Genomic DNA, 15,402 nt, shown 5'->3' with positions numbered 1-15,402 from the left:
TACAAATATGTGATTTTTTTGTGTAGCATCAATCATCTGCTTTTTATGTTCGAGAACTACCAACCGAGTTTCCACACTCTCGACATGCACATTCTCTGTGGGGAATACTGTGGGTAGAGTTAACATCACATAGGCAGACAAAGGCACGATTGTTGATGATTAATTGATTATTTAATGCAGGGGGACAATTTGTAGGTCACCACGTATTGATCAGGTACAGTAGTTCAAATGCCCCACACTGAATCAAAATGAATAAATCGACAAGATAACTGACTGATATGACGTAAAAACCTTTAATTATTGATTCAATTGTATTATTATATGTATTATGAAGTACATTATAAAAGAGGGCAAGGTCGAAGTTTCTTGAAGAAGTAAATTATTCCAAGTGGTTGAAGCGAAGAATATTTTTTAAGATAACATCAGAGCTAATTTCGTTATTTTCACTCTGATAGTGCCGGGTTTCCGCTGTTGAATGTAAAAAACAAGGCTAGATTTGTTTCATTTATTTCCCATTCACCAAAATACAACAAATATTGATAAAAAATGTGTGAAAGGAGCTAAAAAAATCATGACAAGTATACTCGTTTATTTAAAAAAAGGAAATGATGACGGGGATCATATACCACGATTGGGAATACATGACAGATTACTAGGCCTAACGTTATTAAAAAAGTTAGAATTTCCTCATCTTTATCATTTCAAAATATATATACATACACATCAACTTGATCTTTATGTGTGCGTACAAAAATTATGGTTGTTATAGCAACGTACCAAGCCGAAGGTTTAAAAAATTCACTATCAAATAACATGCATTTCCAGTATTTTTTTGGTGTAAATTGTTCATTTTAATGTAACGCTTTTATGATAAACTTTAGTTTTTTATACATTAGATAGAATTGATATCCCACACAAAAACAAATACAGATCGAGAAATAAACACTGGGTACATAACCGTCACATGTCGAGTCTAGTGGCCGAGCGGTTAAGGCTGGGGCGACGCAAACCTAAGTCATATTATCAGGTTCAAGTCTCTCCTCGGCCGTAGTTCTGGTGGTAGACTTAAAAACGGAGGTGTCTATGTATGTGTATGTCCCGTGTGCACTCTAAAGAACCCAGGATATTTTTCATGATGAATAGGAGGTTACCCCGGGTGTCCTGGTTCAAATTCAACCCCTGTTAATTAATGTTAAAGCAGTTATGAAGGCTTGTTGTTTATATCAGGTTCACCTACACCCAATCCCAGTATAGCTTTGTTTCAGCTGCAAAAGGGATTATCACACCAAGAACTAACAAACAAAAAATATTACTTTTGAATACCGAATAAATATCAATCATCAATGCTGTATCGTCTACTTTGTTTCTTTAGAATAACAGAATTAGTTTGACTCGGGCCATATGGAAAGAGGATCAAATTTATTATTAACGCAATGTATTGTATTATCTGAAAGTACTTATTATAATTTGTTCATAACAATAGTTCATTTTAAAAGTGCCAATCAGAACAAAATGTTGAAAACAAAATTGTGTTTGATAAAATAACTATGGTTATATTGTGCTTTCAGAGTTCAAGTAGGCCTACATTTGTTGACAGTACTTATGTGGAATGACGAGGTTTTACAACAATTCCTTTTGTATATACAGCGTGAGAAATCTTGCTTTCTTTCTTTTTTTTTAATCTTTCGTCTTAAGCACTGTCAATACTATCAAACTAGTTTGACAAAAAAAGTGATGTGCCCAAATATGGATATGACATCAGCATGTCCATATATGGACACATCACATTTGTTTGTCACACAAAGTTTGATAGTGTAAACAGATCTTTATACACTGTCATCGAGATCTAGTATAAGCATTTTTTATTTCCGAATTTATTTATTAAGTTAGAGCGTGTTAAAGAGTGGTTTAATTTGCAGATGTAGACACGATAGGCCATAGCAACCTTTTTATTGCCGCTAGATACCGGCAGTAATGAATTCGATTATAATAATGATAGGCCTAACAAAGAAGAATGTAAATTTGTGGAATACTTTTTTAGTGTTCACATAGTTCTATATCTGTAGCGGGAATGTATTCACTGCCTATATCCCACTTGACATATTAGTGGTTTGAGTACAACTCGACGATACTAAATATCTGTAGTACGTTTGTAACATAAATCCAACAATGTGGAACAAAAGAAGATTTTTTAAGTAGAAATAATTAAAAGAGATAAGCGAATCTGAAGTAGTGTAGGTGTATTTCATTCACAACTGTTCTATTCCTCTTGAATTCAACCGTGCTATTTTATAGTAAACACTTAGTAGAAACTATTAGTCATTACTGTCATTTCAATTTGTTATGTTATAGTAAACGGGTTAGAAAGACGCAACTTTACAACAGCAAAATACAAATACGTATTATCAGGTAGGAAGGCTTTAACTTTGTATAACGATGTTTGTTTTCGTTTGTAATCGGAGTTTTATTATTGTCTAATGTGGGCGTTTATATACCAAAATAAGCCTGGAATCGTCATGTTAAGACACATTACCTCACAGACTTATAGTTAGTGCAAAACACTATAGTATTCAGAAGTCTTCTTTTAGAAATGTAAAAACATTATTTGGAAAATGCAAAATTGATTTGTTTAGCCGTCAATTGTGTTAGTAACCAATACAGTTGAAGTGTCTAGTAATTGTCTCGTCTCTCTACAGGTTCTCTGATGTGGAAAATCGTATCATAGTTGACAACAGTTCACAATATCATCAAGCAGTCATGGAGAAGTTCTTTATCCAAATATCTGTAATTGTCATGCTGTGCGTACATCCCTTTAATATTGTTGAATCCAGAGAAACGTGTCCATTATTCTGCTCATGTGAACGTAACCTTACCGAATCAGCAACTACTTCTGTTAATTGTCAACGCCAGACTCATCGTTATGTTCCGATAGAATTTCCAAAGGACACACAACAAATATTATTAGAAGAAAACCAAATAAGTACTGTATCTTATAAGCAATTCCATCATTTAAAGCAGCTAATGTTCATCAATATATCGTTAAACGAGGTAAAAACGATTGAAGAAGAAGCATTTGTCGATTTACCTTTCTTTGAAAACATTAATTTGCGTGGTAATAAATTACGAATTTTACCTAATGGAATGTTTATCAATTGCACAAACATACGAACAATAAATATTAACGATAACATGATACGTACACTTTCTAATAAATTCTGTCCGCAATGCACACTTTTAGAAAACCTTTATTTGCGTAACAATGAATTATCGACCCTCAACGTTGACACGTTTCTGAAATTTGGTAAACTTAAAATTCTTGATTTGAGAGATAATAAATTTACTGGTTCATCCTTCCAAGGTTTTCGTTTTCCTAACTCTATAGAAGAACTTTATTTTGGATCAAACATGTTAGCCAATTTGAAATTACATAACATTAAAAATTTACGAGTTTTGAGTGTTGAAAAAAACTGTATTCACAGTACAGATAAACTAGTTCTTGAAAATACGAAAGGATTGCAATTCGTTAATTTTAGCGGAAATCTCTTGGCAAGTATACCATCCAGTTATCCACTACACTCAATACATACGATGGATTTTAGTCACAATCAGATACTAACGCTGAATAATGTAAGTTTGGGAAATTACGATAGCTTAAAGGCTATATATTTCCAGGATAATAACATTTTAAAGTTGCCAATATGTCTTTTTCGGAACAACAATAAACTTACAGAAATTCATCTTGAAAGAAATAATCTGAAGGCGGTACACGCTGAAACTTTTTGCCAAACGAACACACTTTCAAAACTGTATTTGCAAGATAATAACATAACGCAAGTTGGATTATCAGATTTTCCCACTCTTCGGTTTTTAAATTTAAACAACAATAGCATATCAGATAGAAAATTAGATCAAATTTCTAATTTGCCGAATATCACTACAATTCTGTTAAGTTGTAATAACCTAACTAAACTAACTGGAAATCTTTTCAACAGTATGAACAGACTTGAAGAACTAAACTTTTCTAACAATCAAATTGCATTTATTGGAAATAGTGCTTTTTCCAACGTCGCAGAATCACTGAGAACAATTGATATCAGCAAAAATAAAGTAAAAAGTCTTTCAGATAGTTTTAAACAATTATCTAGTCTGGAAAGACTTGACCTGTCACTTAACCAAATAAAAGCAGTGCCGCGATTGGTTTTCAGCGGCCTAAGAAATCTTTCGTTTTTAAACATTTCTTTTAATTCTATTGATACAATCGAAGAAGATTCGTTTGAAGGATTAGTTAGCGTTGCAGACTTGGATCTTTCTGTAAATGGTGTAAGTGATTTACCGGGTCACACATTTTCAAAAATGAAGCGTCTCGTAAGGCTGGACATAAGTGGCAACTTAATCAAAGAGTTGTCAGTAGACCTGTTCACTGGCCAAGAACATTTGAAGTATCTAAATCTTGAAAACAATAACATCCACTCTATAACTAATCAATCATTGTCGTCATTGATTAGTCTGTTAGAGCTGAATCTTCGTAGAAACAACATTGATCACATATCAAGAGAAACCTTAAATGGATTGTCATCTCTTATCAAACTGGATTTATCTAGAAATAATATACACGCAATTGAACCAAACGTATTTCAACATTCTTTGAATTTAGAAAGCATCTTTCTCTCTAATAATAAGATCAACAATTTAGAAGAAATCCTATTTTACTGTCATGAAAACGTGAAAGAGCTTTCATTGCATCACAACCGTATTCAAACCGTTGATGGTCCCACTGACTGTAATTGGAAAAATATACAAGTACTTGATCTGTCATTTAACCATATCAAATCTGTATCAACTGAAACTTTTGATATTTTCCCAGAACTAAGGCATCTGATTTTGAAAGCAAATGTCTTGACAGAAATTCCGAGTATACATAATATGAGTTACGTAACTGTGCTAGATCTTTCAAACAACAATATCACATTCGTCGGAAATTCTTCTTTTACATATTTCAAAGCGTTACTAGAATTGGACTTGTCTGGAATGTGTTTACAACAAATAGAGGCACGTGCTTTCGGTGAATTAAAGCACTTAGAACTAATAAATTTACAGAATACTTGCTTGACTAACTTAAATCGCAGTGCATTTGGGAAGCTACCGAATATTCGTCAAATTCGTTTGCAAAATAATCCCTGGAGTTGTGACTGTTTTCTAAAAGAGCTTCTCATATTATTTTCAGATAAGGAAACATTTCCTTTCCTAGACAACGCACAGATAATATGCCAGTCGCCAAATGAATTTTACCTACAAGACGTTTTTGATTTGCCAGTAAATGAGATGGTTTGTAAACCGCCGGTTGTTGACTTCGTTTCTAACGTAGTAGTTTCAAACGCTAGAGGTAAATTTAACATAACGTGCATGGCTTACGGAATTCCAATACCTAAAATAAATTGTACAAACATTGAAACGGTTCAAACCACAGAAATCAAAATCACTGACGGCATACTTCTGATTTCAGAAATCACAGATACAAACATTGAAGAATACAGCTGCACTGCAACCAATGTAATGGGGCAAGATATAAAAACTATACAGATACAAACATCAAATCTAACATTGACAACAAATGATTCTCGGAACAATCTGGTTGTTATTATCGTAACAGCTATAGTAACATCGACGTCAACAATAATCACTATCATATTTTGCTACTTATGTTTTAAACATAAGAAAAAATGTAACAGATCTAATAAATACCATTTGAATGTCAAACCTGAAGTCCACTGTTATGACAATAAAGGACGCGACTTACAAGATGATTACGTTGCCATAGGGCGTCACTATCAAAAAGCAGGGATAACTCATGACGTAAATATGGAGGGTAAATGGAAAGATGTCCATAAGCGTTACCTATCACGTGAAGACATGATCGAGTTTGGTCAGTATATGGCAGAGCGGACAATGGGTTATGGGGAAATGAGAAGATTTAATAGTGACCATTTATATTTGAACGGTCACGAAGAATCAGCCTGGAATGCTCCTGATACGAACCACGTAGTCTCAGACGCTATCATTAACGATGAACTTAAACGTTATACATCAAAACCAAAAACAACCTGTGAATACTCTGGTCCAACTACTCCGATTCCTTTAACACCAGTGGAAGTAGCATTTAAATACGGCCATAGAGATTCAAGTTATCAGGAAGATTGCATTAACACAGTCGATGATTCAATGCTGGAAGACTTTAAAAAAACATTTACAGAAAAGATCAAAGAATATGGTGACTTAGACATAATACCTGGTAAACGAGATGAAAGAATTGACGGAAACGGGAAAACCCTTTCAATAACATCATTGTCAAGTACATTGCACAAATCTAGTGATTCAGAAGAAGAATTAAACGATTCTGAAACAAGTACAGATGAATCTTTTGAGACGATGGACGAGAGACAGGTTACAGATATTGAAGAACCTACAGATCTCGATATCGAGGGAATAATTGATGGTCTGAAGCAAGCAGAAAATGGAGATTGCACTAGTATCTGTAGAAGTAAATCTCTAGTCGAATTAAATACTAATAGTTCGAAAAATCAAGACGGTACGTTAACAAATAGAGATACAGAAACCGGTCAACACAAAGGATATCTAAATAATCACTATAGGCCAGTTTCCGATGACAGCACCAGTGATGGAACAAGTCTATGGGATAGTATTTCATTAGAACTTAACCGTTTAGATGTTATTGAAGCAGACTTCGAAGACTCAGTAGTGAATTCAGACAATGCATTACAATGTGTTAGCGATGAATTCTATTTTTGAATGACATTTTACAGAAAATATATTGTTTGGTTGCTAAAGGTTAAACAACACAGCTCTTTCGTACAAAAAGTGACTACTAATATGATGTATATGATATTTTATAATATGTTACTCAAAGGCATTGGATATTACAATTTTGAAGTAATTCATACTATTAAAAATACATGCTTGTTTTGGTTTTATTTAATTTTTTATTTTATTTTACAGTTATTTAGGTTATTTTTGCATTTTGTAAATAATTGTATACATTTTGTTTAATGGTGGTGTATAGAAATGACTTCGATAGTGATATTTCATAAAATTAAAAAAAAACCCAATGTAGAACGTTTTGCTTTTTACTTGATGAAAACTAACGAATTGCAGTATTCTATCAACGCCACCAATTGAATTTTGTTTCAATAATCCGCATTAATTACAAAGCGATACAGAATGAATGAATAACAATGGAAATTATACACGGGTAGAATAAAGCACGGGTATAGGATTTAATATTATAGATTATAGATATGTTAATATTGACAAATAATCGTAGGGCAAACCAGCATGATTTAGTGTTAACTGGGAACCGACAGGTGGGACGTGCGGTAATCTGTGTTACTACTATCATGATGTCCCGATATTAAATGGTGAGTTATTGTTACATTACATTTTTGTTAATAATAGGCCTAATTGTACACGGTGTACGAAGAGTTTTGGGAGTATCAGTATATATCTTTATTCATCCCTCCCTCATGGAGCAATTAACAGAAAGAAGGAGATGGATCAGCTTAGATAATAAGAGCATACGAAGAGTTTATCTTTCCAGGTGTACCACCAATAATGGTAAACTTGCCTAGGAAACATAATGTTTGTGGTTAATAGTAACATTTGTTTATTCACATTTTCCAAACAAGGTAGTTTTGCTCATTTACAGTACAAACCTAAGAAAACATGAATCTAGTCAATTGTTCCTATTGTTTTTTCAAAGGGTACCAAATAAAGACATTTTTTAAAAGATTTTTTAAAAGATTAGAATACTGAGAGTAGAGCAATGTTCTAGAATTTCCGTTCCCGGAAATATTATTAATTATTAACTATAACCTACACTAGTATGTCTGTAATCTATTACAATACCGTATATTTAGAAGAACTTCAGCCTACTTTCAATTACCTATCAGTTCACGGGTCAAGCTGTTCACAAGTGATTTGAAGGCAATGTGTTCATAGCGCAAGCCAATGGAATTAACCGCGCAATTAGAATTTGACTTCGTAAATACAAACTGTAATAACATACTGTGTTTGGAGCATTTTAATGTATTATTTATAGATTGACGCGTAGGTAGGAACAAGAGATAAAGGTTTTCTATGAGTTTAGTGTGTTTTAAAAGAACTTCAAATTTACTCCTGTGGTTATATTTTAATCATGGAGCTATAACAATTAATTTTCTAGCTCTATGTAATCATTATTACAATGCAATCAACTAAACAATTAGTATTTTTTCTTCGACAATAAATATATATTTTGTCTTTATATAATTGATTCGTAGGTAGGAGGAACACATTTTCAAACTTTAGGTTTTTCTGTGAGGAAAGTGTATTACAAAAATTTACTCATGCGGTTATTATTACCATGTAATGGGTAGACAAACGTTTACATTTAACTTTTTATAGCAAATTGCAAATTACTGTATACAATCTATGTTATTTAGTTTTACCCTTAATACAAATTGATGTAAGGCATTCAAAACCTTTTGTGTAAATACGTTATTTGTCTTTATATTATAGATTGATGCGTAGGACACTGGAAGGATTGTTTCAAGATGTGTTGTTGCTGTGAGGATTGTAGCTGTGCAGAGTGTTGCAAAGTAACATGTCGCGTCATTACAGCGATCATATGTATCCCGTTTCTGCTAGTTCTAGGATTACTGGCTATTATTTGTGCAATTATAGCCTTCCCTTGTAAGTTCACTACTTTGGTTCGAACGCACTATTGATTAGCCTTCCCTCGTAAGTTCACTACTTTGGTTCGAACACACTATTGATTATCATCGATCGAATCGACATTAAATGCACACTCACAATTAAATGAATGAAATACAATTGAACACAACCTCATATATTACCAACGATTCAAATATAGTATCGGTATATGAACCATGCCAATTATTCTACCGTATTAAATATAACGTATGCTTTTTGCTTGTTTCAATGTAGAAATTAGGTAGTATACCAGCAATAAACGACATGTATGCTTGGTGAAATAAATAATTGCATATTACACAGAGTAAACAAAATGTTGTTACTGCAGAAACTGCAGTAAATAATTTTGAAATGTAGGCCTACCCTTGACTAATCGAGAATTTCTGATATTGGGGTAAAATAATTGATTTAGTCGCAAAATAAATAATACATAACCATTTGTAGGGCATATTGTTATGTCATAGTGGATTTTAAAATCAATCAGAATTCGACGAATTTCATATCGTGGAGATTCTTTAGATAAACAAGTCTATCATTAGTATCGATTGTTTTCATTAGATCTAGTTTCTTCGTAATTAATGTTTAACAACGGTTTCACTTTTATTTCATTCATAAGACAACTAAGCCATAACGTTAATGCTTACTTTTAAGGATAACAAACCCTATCTTGGTTGTTTTACAGTGAAATGCCTTTGTCCCTGCCTGGCTCCTTGTATCCAAGGAATATTGGACTTAACTTTCTACATTCTAAAGGCGCCGTTTAGACTTGTCATGTGGTCAGTAGGCAAAGCGACTGATGACGAAGAGGATACTCCGTTACAGGATCCATAAATTGATGACCAAACATCAGGAAACGTTGTCATCAACAATCATTTGTATAGGATAAGGCTTGGTTCTCACAAAGCCAAAGAAGTAATTTGACCAATCACAAGCGATGAATTATCCGAACTGTTGCTTGTGATTGGTCAACTTGCTTGGGTTGCGTTAACTTCCTTCTTCTGCGCTGCGTCCTAGTGCGAACCAAGCTGCGTACAAACATTATTAATCGACGGTTGACTAGAAACAAACTTGCGAAAACTTTTTTTATGAATCAAGATTTAAAGGATACAGTCAACAAAATCCCACCAAACGTAGTTAATAATTAATGAAAATTATTAAATACTGTACCACGATTATTTTGCTCACCTATTGAAGTACTGAGGAAAAGTATAGCTATACACCATCTATCAGTTATAACCGAATGAATGGCATTCCGCGTGAAATGGACACATATTTCGTATACCGTACCGTTTATGATTGTGTCGGTAAAATACAAACTAGTTATATGCACATGCAGCGGTACTCTATGAATCCATGTAACTGATAAAAACTTTGGAATAATAAAACTGATTTAGTTATATAAATGCATCGAACTAATTTTTTTTGGTACGCAAGATATTGATTTTTAAAATACTGCACTGATTATTAATGATCATGATGATTAATCAGCTGTAAAAGAAACATGTATTTCTGGTGACATGGGAAAGGCAATGCCCAAACTAAGCCTAGTACTTTAATCAAAAAGAAACATGTATTTCTGGTGACATGGGAAAGGCAATGCCCAAACTAAGCCTAGTACTTTAATCAAAAAGAAACATGTATTTCTGGTGACATGGGAAAGGCAATGCCCAAACTAAGCCTAGTACTTTAATCAAAAAGAAACATGTATTTCTGGTGACATGGGAAAGGCAATGCCCAAACTAAGCCTAGTACTTTAATCAAGAGCTGAGCATCGCACTACGCATGACATGGGAAAGGCAATGCCCAAACTAAGCCTAGTACTTTAATCAAGAGCTGAGCATCACACTACGCATGACATGGGAAAGGCAATGCCCAAATAAGCCTAGTACTTTAATCAAGAGCTGAGCATCGCACTACGCAATTAGTTTACTGTCAATATATGACCTTTAACACAATTATGGGCAGTGTTACTGGTATGAAGGATATCGCGCAAATCCTTTAGACAACATATATGTCATTTATACTATAATAGATATGTAAAACGTTCATTTGAAATTATAATAAACAAATGTGTATAAAAGAAATTACCGAGGCCTCATAGTAAGCCTACCTGTATAATTATTATAATTAAAAACATTTAATCGAACCGTTTTTATGAATATTGCATAATGATGCACGGTTGGCCTAAATATACCATTTATAATTATCGGTCTATTTTATTTTGCAAGATTGTATTTATGATAATGCAGTTTGTTATGCGGCAGACGATAACAAATTGACCTCAAAATGGCAGTCTAATTTGTTGCAATATGAGGCGGTAAAAGGGCTTCTGCCTTATCTGATGCAATATAAAGCATTATGTGACATCATCTCAATGGCCATTAATGTTATATTATTTGAAGTAGTTTAAAATGTATTTAATATAGACATGCTAAAGATATCTGGATTTTCTAAAGACCTTTATAACATAAAACCGCAAGTCAGGATTTTTGGATACACTTTTCTACAAAATACTGTAGTATTTATTTGATATAAACAAAAATATTGAGGGGAAAGGGTATGATTGTAGGCCTACAGTTTGAATTAAGAAAAAAGAAAATCCTGCCAGTCGTGTTACAAAAGAAACAAAGTAGTAGAGTATATTACCGGTAACAGTGTTGCAAGTAATTAAATCTGGAACTTCCTTTAAAAAGTACTGTTTGTTCTGACGCTTAGTATGAAGATTTCAACAACCTATACAAACGCTTTGTAAACGGCACCGGCTAAATAAATAACCAGCATTAGTTAACTTCATAGTCAAAGTAATAGAATTACATTTTGTCTATACCTCGTTCCTCTCTTATGAATCCATAGCGAAGAAACATTTCTCAGCTACCGCACCTACGTTTTCATATTCTCAAACGGTTTCTGTGCATAAGATTTTTGATATATCTACATCGAACAACTTTATTAAATTGTTTTTAGCTTTGTTGTTTATTCTCGCATTTCCATTGTTGTTATGTGAAATAACTCACGCACGTTCTGGAATTGATTTCACAGAAATACAAGATTTCATTATCAACTTTGAGACTCCAGAAACAGCAGTCGCTTTCATACATACCGGAATTTTCTTTCCAGATGATAAAGTTACTTTTCTTTTTCTTCTTCTTCTTCATCACTACTATCAGCCCCAGGATGCTCTGGCATGGTTTGTTTTTCCGATTCTACTTCTTCCACTTTTTCAATCGATTTTTCTTCTACACTAGCTTCTACAGCTATTTCCATTTTGACATCTTCACTTTTTGTGGGATTATCGTTTTCTGTCGGTTTCTGATGTGGTTTGATCTGATCTTTTGGTGGGGCTGCCAAGCCTTTGTGTTTCTAGTATCAATCAAACATCAAGTGAAATAATCAAACACGACATTATTGCATTACACTTCTACTACCGACGCGATTATAAGAATATGAGCACTGTTTCTTAACAGTATGATTTATATATAATAGCCTAGATATATAGATAGGCCTATATAAAAGGAATTGTCATGTAGTACATCCTGCATAACCGCACCTAATGAACTGTTAACTACCTGTATTATTGATAAATATTGTCTACGAAATAAGACCTCATATTTATTAGACCAGCTGAAGTAAGAATTGTCAATGGTGAGTGTATCGACTGACAGAGCAACATGCTCCAATTGTATTGCTTAATCTTTATCCGAATGCCTACTTTTTTAATTAACGTTTGATCATTAATATACATTAAATTATGTGCATATGCGAGAAATATGATTTTAAAATATTCATAATGCATATATTACATTCTCCTTGTTTTAGTATAACTGGCACATTACTTGGTCCCAACGCAAGGAAATTAGCGTGAATTTATCCTAAGCGCAACGCAAATAAGTTGACCAATCACAAGCGACAGTTCGGATGATCCATCGCATCGTGATTGGTCAACTGAATTGGGTTGCGTCCTGCAAGCTTGAAGTACAATACAAGTACTGTAGTATTATTTTAGTTTCCCCAAGGTAAACAGAATACTAACCTGATATGACTGCATTTGCTTAACTCTGCGTTGATAATATTCATAAACAAATGAGGCAAGGTGAGGCATCTCCTCAATCTGAAGAACACCCGTCGAAGGTCTATCGGAAGCCTTAAAGAACGAAGGTTAATTGTTTAACATCTAGTAAAACGCTTTCAACACAGCAAAACGACTTCAGACTTTCACCCCACCCGTTTGTTAGACCTTTCCCCTTCAAAATAATAACATAATTAAACCATACCTTTCTGGTTGTAGGAAAACCTTCTCCAGGAATAATGTGTAGTTTCAAAGGCCTCGCCATCAACTGTACAGATAATAATAAGTTTTAGAAAGTGTTTAGTATAAATACAAGGCATACATGCAAATCGTATATCTGTATTTTAAATATATATCTGTAGTTTTTACATAAATCTAAACAATATATCCTGTATATTTTAATTTGTAAATGTCTTTTATATAGTGTAAATTGTTGCCTTGGGAAAAACAAATTTCAAATTATTATAATGTTTTGACAATAAAGTTATCCTGAATCTAAGTAGCATCTACCATTCCCACGTAGTTTTTCGTGAAAGAAATTAATTCGGTAACATTCACGCAACCAGCGAAATGTATAGGAGTTTTTACTTAGAAACTCCGGAATTGCTCTTCTGTATGTTAATAAGTTAGTTAGATAATGACCGAAAAACATCAACGCCTAGTTCGTTCGGTTAAACAGAAAAGCAGGTTTTGCCAATCCATACCACGTCCTAAAACCTTTGTCACCAACAATTGTGTGCGGAATTTTGTCACTGTGTTTCCACTTTCCTTGTCCTTCTAACAGACGACGGAGAAATATTCAGTTCAAGACAATACTCCACAGATCTGGTGTGGGTTTCATTATTCATTCATTCCACTCAGTATAATTAATGACAATATTTACAGATATCTTAATAATGTTCTCTCTCCTTGCAATGTTGCGTCAGTTGAGTAGATTATTAAACAAAACAAGGTTTTTTATTCTAAATTACCTTACTTACAGTTTGCCAAATGCGCACAACAAAGAATCGATACAATTACACGTAAACATTGCAAAGGAGTTAATATTAAATTAGCTTTCAAATCATTTAAAATTTCAAACTGTTTTCGGACCCTGTTTCCCCGATATGTTCCGCTTTCGTGTTGTATATAAATTTAAATGTATGGGATGTAATTCCAATAGACGGTTATCAATGCGGGTGCGTGAAGATTTCAGGGACAAGGCTTCTCACATTTTTCAACATTTGCAGGATTCAGAACGGTGTAAGGCCCTTGTTAATGCGGAATGCTTCACCGTTCTGGATTCTGCAGATTCCGCTTTCCAACTTAAGGTCAAGGAAGCCCTCCACATCACGTGGAGTAAACCTTCCTTGAACAAACAAATCTATAACTTAGGCGTCACGCTTGCCATATGATTGTTTGTTGCCTACATTCCTTGTTGTTTTATCATGCTAATTACTTCCTTATTTACATACAACCTGGGTATATACTCTAGGCGTTGTTTTCTGTTCTGATGATGAGAATAATTTCTCGAAACATGTCACATTTTAAGGCAGTTTGCCTATTCATTAAATGCCTCGCTATAGTTATTTTAACTCGTTCGGTTCTAAATGTCTTTTCTTTTAATGCTACATGCAAAAAAGAAATTTGTATTTCTGTACTGTAAAATTGACGACTAGCATCAAAAAGCATAATTATTGCTCGTCAAATAATAGAATTGGAATCTTTTGTTTAATGAATGAATGGGTGTGTCGCGGTTTACCATCAAAGACCTTTTGTTCAACAAATATTCTATTCCACCACTCCAACACGCTGTACCGCGAGCTCCGCCTTTTAACAGGAAGTACCTGCTAAACAATTACGTAATGGTACCTGTACTATAATTTTGCAACCCTGGCGGTGCACTTTCAACATTAGGCGTATCCGACTGATCAGTTTTGAGATCTAACTCTTTGGAGCTCGTTAGCGACAAGTCGAAAAATTTACTGTTTTCTACGGTGGATACGCACACCTGAGAGCTAACAGAGCTTTATTATTTTAAAGACTAAAGAATGAATAATTAGGCCTACTTCAACAAGACAGATAAAGTATTGCTTAAAATCAAACTAAATTACTGGAGCTCCATTCTACTTGGGAAGGGATCTATCTATCTATCTAAACACCACTTGTTCCTTGACAATTTAATTTCTGACCATCATTGTAACCAATATCTGATGTATTGTTTTATTTTGGTTGCACCACTAACGACAGTGTGTGCCACTGATAAAGAAGTGATGACCAATAAATAAATATACTGGGTCTAAAGTGCTGTACCCTTACCTTATTTTGGGGCAGAAGGAAAGACAACAAAAACATTGACACGCACTGGGAAGGTTCAACATTCATTAAGCATGCTTCCATTGATCATGCTTCCATGATTAAAAAAGTGAACCAATGAAAACATGTGATCTAGAGGATCATGCTAAAGCAAAATATTTAACTTTTGTTCACAAGATAAACTAATTCAGAATTATCAATCAACATTTGGTTTTAGTAAGGTCCACACTTCCTTCTGTAGTTTTCATATAGTGAGCACCCCTCCTGATAATGGA

General features: G+C 33.8%; 2 protein-coding genes across 3 annotated transcripts in view; one reads left to right on the top strand and one right to left on the bottom strand.

Moving 5' to 3' along the window:
• The first annotated feature begins 7,240 nt into the window (after positions 1–7,240).
• LOC144848005 (uncharacterized) lies at positions 7,241–9,781 on the top strand. Of its 2 annotated transcripts, none has more exons than XM_078704661.1 (3): positions 7,241–7,433; positions 8,572–8,745; positions 9,449–9,781. In XM_078704661.1, exons 2-3 carry the CDS (start codon positions 8,607–8,609, stop codon positions 9,595–9,597), a joined length of 288 nt encoding a protein of 95 aa, XP_078560787.1. In that variant the 5' UTR covers positions 7,241–7,433; positions 8,572–8,606; the 3' UTR covers positions 9,598–9,781. The 2 variants fall into 2 exon arrangements, with proteins under 2 accessions (XP_078560787.1, XP_078560786.1); XM_078704660.1 differs by lacking the exon at positions 7,241–7,433 and adding an exon at positions 7,552–7,700.
• A 1,499-nt stretch (positions 9,782–11,280) lies between these two features.
• LOC144848020 (RNA helicase aquarius-like) overlaps positions 11,281–15,402 on the bottom strand; it is a 30,933-nt gene continuing 26,811 nt past the window's right edge. Inside the window, exons 35-37 of the mRNA XM_078704680.1 lie at positions 13,038–13,100; positions 12,797–12,907; positions 11,281–12,126 (exon numbers count right to left, since the gene is read on the bottom strand). Coding sequence (XP_078560806.1) covers positions 11,893–12,126; positions 12,797–12,907; positions 13,038–13,100 — 408 coding nt within the window. The 3' untranslated portion in view covers positions 11,281–11,892. The remainder of the gene's footprint in view (positions 12,127–12,796; positions 12,908–13,037; positions 13,101–15,402) is intronic.

The sequence above is a fragment of the Antedon bifida genome, chromosome 7 (genome assembly GCF_963402885.1).
Source record: "Antedon bifida chromosome 7, ecAntBifi1.1, whole genome shotgun sequence".
Lineage (NCBI taxonomy): Eukaryota > Metazoa > Echinodermata > Crinoidea > Comatulida > Antedonidae > Antedon > Antedon bifida.
Note: the sequence above shows the minus strand (reverse complement) of the source record. Positions and strands in the feature narration are given on the sequence as shown.